The sequence below is a fragment of the Zeus faber genome, assembly GCF_960531495.2.
Source record: "Zeus faber genome assembly, chromosome: 22".
NCBI lineage: Eukaryota > Metazoa > Chordata > Actinopteri > Zeiformes > Zeidae > Zeus > Zeus faber.
Window position 1 is genome coordinate 16,952,716 of NC_137209.1, and position 6,130 is coordinate 16,958,845.

Genomic DNA, 6,130 nt, shown 5'->3' on the forward strand with positions numbered 1-6,130 from the left:
CATTTAAAGCGCTTTTGCTAAGAACAAGGGATGTCCGCACGCACCGAGCTGAACTACGATGGGCCCCCCACCAGATGGGACGGTCCCATCAGAAGGAGCGGTTCTCCAAGTGGAACTTCAAGTGCTAGAAATTGGACACCGGTGAAAACAGGAAGTGACTCGAAAGGGAGGGGCAGGAAGCAGCAAGTCTGTGAAGGAGGCCAAAGGACGTCTTAGTAGGACCGCCGCTGCCCCTTGACTCTGTAGGAGGAGCTAATGTAGGTGTTGCCGGCGTGCGCCGCTGCTGCGTCTCCTGTGTACCTCCGCCTCTGCCTCACACCCCACCGACCCTGGTTGGCTCTGTAGCCCCTCCGATTGGCCGAGCCCGGCTCTGCCCCCGTTCCCACCCCCCCTGCCCAGGCTTCTTCCATGGGGCTGAAGCTTGCGGCGTGATAGCCGCCGCCGTGGTAACCTGCCGACACAAGGCCACCGCCTACGGGGGGGGACACGGGCGCCAGGGCGACCGCCGGTTCGTTGAAAGTCGTTTCGGGCGGCCATTTCATCTGGATGAGAGACAAGACGGGTAAAAAGACAGACAGACAGACAGACAGAAAGACAGACAACATGAAGGACCGTTCAGACCAAACCCTGTGCAGGAAACCCGACTGGTTCAACAAAACCAACATTCACAATTAATGTCGGTCCACTGAAATAAAAGTTGGCAATCATCCAATCACAGAGCTCCTCTCATCCACAGTGTAGAATACCACCCATTTCCCCCTTTTCAGTCCGTTTACGATTTGGAGCCTAAAGATCCTGACTGTAGGACGCTCCCTAACGCCATTAGCATCAGCGGCGACCAGTCAGACCAAACGGCGGCTCCGGCTCGAGCCGTTTCCATGGCGACGCCCGATAAGGATCACAGGGACTGTAGCGGTGAACGGCATTTCAGACACGAGCGACAGAAGGCTGGACCGGTCACCGCTGACACCAAACCGCTCCCGGAGTGTGTGTGTTCATACCATCGCTGTGCTGTTCAGACGTGTCTCCTGCAGCAACACTGATCTGCTCATAGTCTCTGCCTGGCTCCTCCTGAGGCCTGATGCCACCACACACAGAGAAATGTCATAATGAAAAAAGGTCATGTAATCGGACAAGAATACAAAAAGATAATAGAATAATAATCATAAGATGACCTCGGACAGCTCTAATGATCGAGCATGAATATGAATATGAATATTGATTGCGCGAGTTGCCGAATATGAATCATGGCTGATGTCTGCAGTCACGTTACCGCCAGATCCGTCCAGGTGGGCGGAGCCTCGGGCGGACACCAGGTGGGATGGAGACTGCTGCGTGAGACCCTGGAGCTCAGTGGGCGGAGCGGCCTGACAGGGGTAGCCCAGGGAGGAGGGGTACAGGTGGTAGGGGGCAGAGCGGTGATAGCCCTGAGGCGGGGCCAGGGTTTGGGCGTAGCCAGCGGGGAAGCTGGGGTTGGTGGGGGGGGGAGCTTGCGGGCGCTGGTGGTGCCAGGGTGGAGGTGGGATGGAGGCGGAGTAGGGCCCCTGGTGGAAGGTGGGGGGCGCCTGCAGCGTCGGAGGAGGGTACCTGGGGGGCGTCCCAGGGTAGCCGGTAGGCATGGTGGGGTAGCTGGGGGGCGTGGCAGGGTTGATGGGGGGCGTAGCAGGGTTGACAGGGTAGCCGGGGGGCATGACAAGGTAAGCGGAGGAATCTGGGGGGCCGGGTTCCGGGAGGGCGGGTTCCAGGAGGGCGGGTTCCGGGGGGGCGGGCTCCGGGGTCCTCACAGGAGGGGTGGCCCGGGAAGGGGTGGGGGGCCGGGCGGGGGCCTTGGACTGCATGTCGTAGGACTGCTTCAGCGGCAGGAGGTAGATCAGGGGGGGAAGGACCTGGTAGGAGTATGCCTGCGGGAGGGGTTCATTTTTAACTGTTCATATTTAACAGAAACGTCTTAAATTCGGGACGACAACACAACATCAACCACTCATCACTGAAACCAGGACGTAGTAACGTCAATAACGATGTTGTAATCTAGAGGCTGAAATGTGGGAATTCATTAGAAGTCACAAAATCAGCATCAGTTGAATTTCCCTGATTAAATCGCCAAACTTTTCATTGCCGACTCCCCACTCTGACCTTCCCAGAAGGGTCCGGAGGGAGAGGCCCTGATTTGGGGATTATGTCATATTGCAAGAGCAGCCGTTCCTGCTGCTGCAGGTTCTTTCAATAAACAACGTCACTGGGGATGAAGGGCGATGTGTGAGCCTGTCGCCCCCTGGTGGCAGACCCTGCACACTGCAGCCAGAGAAACTTCCTTTTACCTCAATCAAATGTCATAAATAAGTGTCAGCTTCTCCTAAAATCTCCTTGGCAAGGCACACTCTCAGCGTTCTGACACATTCTTGGTCCACAGACGTTTTCACCGTCAATTTCATGAAGAGACGACAACGAGGTCAAACGTTATAATATCGTTCAGATTCCGAAAGGAGAAATAGAACGATGAGGACAGACACACTGAAGAGACACGAGAGGAACGGAGACACACACTCCTCTTACCTTCACTCCCAGGTTGAAGAACCACCTGAGAATATTCATATCTGTGGACACACACACACACACACACACACACACACACACACACACACACACACACACACACACACACACACACACACACACACACACACACACACACACACACACACACACACACACACACACACACACACACACGAGGGAAATCAATAGGATCTGTTCATCCATATCAACAGTTTAAGGACCAAAACTTGTTCTTACACTCTTAGTAACGAGTTACTTAGTAACGAGCTTTAACATATTTTATAACTTTAATTTCGGTCTTGAATTTCGGTCCGACAATACTGGATCACGTTAAAATAATTCCCATCATAACCTCCACTGGAAACTAACTGGATCCATTTTCTTAGCGCACCAAGTTCACACAGAATGCCTCCTGACGGCCTCCAGCCACGCTGATTCACAACTTCCACGGCGTCAAGTTTGTAAAATTTTTTTTTTTGATTGGGCCTCTTATGAAAGGCTACGCTGTTTGAAAGCTCGCTGCCAGTTCGCCACACTGGGTTTCTGAATAAAGCAGAGGACTCACTCTGCGGCAGGTCGTCCCCGGTGTGGCTGGTGGAGAAGCCCGGGGTGGGAGCCATGGCACCGCCCTCTGCCAGGGGGAAGCCAGGGTACAGCAGGTCCAGGTACAGCTGGGACATCTGCTGGAGAGGCACCGTATCCTGGATGGGAGGGTGGCAGTGGGGCTGGGGAGGAGCCGCCTGGCCTTCGGGATGGAGGAGGGGCGCAGGAGGGGAGGCAACTGGGGCCTGGGAGTTCTGATAAGTCTGGGCCCTGAAGGGGGAGGCCACGGGTAGAGAGGCGTAGGGGTGCGGGTGACTGGGCTGGGATGGATTAGACTGGGTGTCTGGTACATCAGTCTGAAGAACAGGGGTGTGGGGTAAATGGGTCTGGGGTACAGAGTTGTGAGTCTGGGGTAAAGAGGTCAGGGGTAATTGGTTTTGGGGTAAAGAGGTCTGTGGTAATTGGTTTTGGGGTACAGCGGTCTGGGGCAATTCATTTTGGGGTACCAAGGCCTGTGTTGATTGGTTTTGGGGTAAAGAGGTCGGGGCTACAGAGTCCTCGGGTAATTGATTCTGAGAAACAGAGCTCTGTGTTGACTGGTTTTGGGGTAGAGAGGTCTGGGGTAATTGGTTTGGGGGTAAAGGGGTCTGGGGTAATTGATTTTGGGGTACAGGGGTCTGGGATAATTGGTTTTGGGGTACAGGGGACTGGGATAAATGGTTTTGGGGTACAGGGGACTGGGATAATTGGTTTTGGGGTACAGGGGTCTGGGATGATTGGTTTTGGGGTGCAGGGGCCTGGGATAATTGGTTTTGGGGTAAAGAAGTCTGGGGTAACTGGTTTTGGGGTACAGGGGACTGGGATAATTGGCTTTGAGGTAAAGAAGTCTGGGGTAACTGGGTTTGGGGTATATGAGCTCCAGGCAAATCCAGACCCTTGGCCACATCTGCAACCGACAGAGGAGACTGTTTACCATCCAGAGCCGTCAGCACTGGAACACAGAAGCATTTCCAAATCATCGATGATGTAAAAATAGTGATGAATCCACGAAGGATTCCATATCCTGCGTTCATAACGAGGCGTGCACGTCAGATGGAGGACGCATCACAGAAAAAGCTTGGAAGCGATGTCAGTCTGCTGGTTCTAATTCAGTACATGAAAAGGCCGAAAAAGCCCATTCAATTTGCTCCCATCCCGTGCAGTTATCAAGCTAACGTCAGCTGGTTAACGCAAACGGAAAAACTTGAATTCATTCTAATATTGCAAATGTGATGAAGAGCTGACTGGACCGTGTTTGATTTCCTTTTTTCAAACCTCGATCATCATTTCAAGTCTGTAACGGCAAGTTAAAAATGGGCCGACGGCTGATCCGGCGACAACGCGCCCACAGGCAAGGTTCTTACCTGGGGGAGGCTGCTGGATTGGAGCTCTAGGGAGAGGGAGAGAGGAGGGGAGAGAGGGGGGAGGGCGGGAAGAGAAGGAGGGCAGAGGGGGGTGGGAGAGGAGGGGCGAGGAGGAGGAGTGCTGTTGGAGCGCCTGCCGCACAGCACCCGGGGAGGGAGCGATCGGGGCGATGAAGGTGGGAGCCGAGGAAGAGGAGAGATTTGGAGGGGAGGGGCACGGGGGAGTCACAGATCCGGAGGAGGGCGGAGCTGCGGCGGCGGCGGCGGGCACCGAATGGGCCGCCCCAGAGGGCACGGTCCTGATGGAGGCATAAGGCGCGGCGGCCTTCAGTGTGGACAGCCATGTTGGACTGGAGGCGGACCGCTGCGGCAGGGCGGCGGACGTCACGGCGGGGATGAAGTCATCGGCGGCGGGAGGGCTGCAGGACGTTGGTCTCTGGCCAGCAGGGGGCAGCGGTGGAGCCTTGGCGTCTTCCGCCGGACTCTTCTGGGAAGGTCAGAGGGGGGAGTTGGCAATGAAAAGTTTGCCTTTTTATTTGGGAGATTCGGTGGAAACGATCGGTTCGATTTTCCATCCCCCGCTTGTTCCAGTCGGTTGGCGTAACGAGACACAAGTGTGTTCGCTATGAATGAATCGTTGGCGAGTCGACGCAACGGGAGAGTTTAGAGAGGCACTCAGAGAACTGTCGGCGGCCAAGACGGACAAAACGGTTGCCCAATTTCCATCATTGCATCGCTGAGTTGACGACTGCGATGACGATCCGATGAAATTAAAACGCCTGTTTGGATATTCCCGCCTGTTTCACCATGCTCGTAAATCAATGCGCGGGGGAAAAGTCATTTTACTGGGCGGGAGTCTGTTGTACCTGGTGCTACAAGTTTAAAAATTTTATTTCTGTGGTAAATTTATAAACAATTTTATTTGCTTACAAAATGCCTCCAATTAATGTAATAAATGTTTTTCTCATCAACATTGTGGAACAAAGCTTTTTTTTTTTTTTTTTTCTCCAACCGAGCGAGAACAAAACATCTGAAACAATAGATGGAATGAAGGCATGATGCAATGAGGGATGGAATAATGGTATGATGGCTGGGTGGGTAGATTTTCATGTCTGACGTGCTCTGTGTGTGTGTGTGTGTGTGTGTGTTCACCCCCAGTGCAGGGAAGCTGAACTCATCTCTCAGTTGCATCTCCTCCAGATCGAAGCTCCTCTGCTGCTCCGACAGACTGAATGGCTGCTCCCCGTCCGCCACCAGAGGCTTTCTACATGCATGCGCACACACACACACACACACACACACACACACACACACACACACACACACACACACACACACACACACACACACACACACACACACACACACACACACACACACTTCTTTTATCTATCCATCATTTCATCATTCCATTCATCCATCAGTTAATTATTCCATCCATCATTCCACCTGTTATTTTATCATTATATCATTCTGTCCATTTGTTGCATCCATCCATCATTCTATTCATCCACCAATCATTCCTTACATCCATGTATCCAGCCATTATTTCACTGTTCGATTATTACTCCCCTAACCACCTATCACTGACTATTCCTTCATTCCATCCATTTAGCAAACAGACCAAG

The 6,130-nt window shown here is 53.2% G+C and overlaps 1 protein-coding gene across 1 annotated transcript in view; it reads right to left on the minus strand.

Moving 5' to 3' along the window:
- Positions 1–212: 212 nt before the first annotated feature.
- The window catches only part of otud4 (OTU deubiquitinase 4), a gene marked incomplete at its 3' end in the record, with an annotated part of 12,334 nt that continues 6,416 nt past the window's right edge, over positions 213–6,130 (minus strand). The window contains exons 14-20 of the mRNA XM_080023551.1: positions 5,655–5,766; positions 4,503–4,989; positions 3,122–4,045; positions 2,554–2,594; positions 1,274–1,901; positions 1,002–1,078; positions 213–542 (exon numbers count right to left, since the gene is read on the minus strand). Of these exons, the coding sequence (XP_079879677.1) occupies positions 213–542; positions 1,002–1,078; positions 1,274–1,901; positions 2,554–2,594; positions 3,122–4,045; positions 4,503–4,989; positions 5,655–5,766 (2,599 nt within the window). The remainder of the gene's footprint in view (positions 543–1,001; positions 1,079–1,273; positions 1,902–2,553; positions 2,595–3,121; positions 4,046–4,502; positions 4,990–5,654; positions 5,767–6,130) is intronic.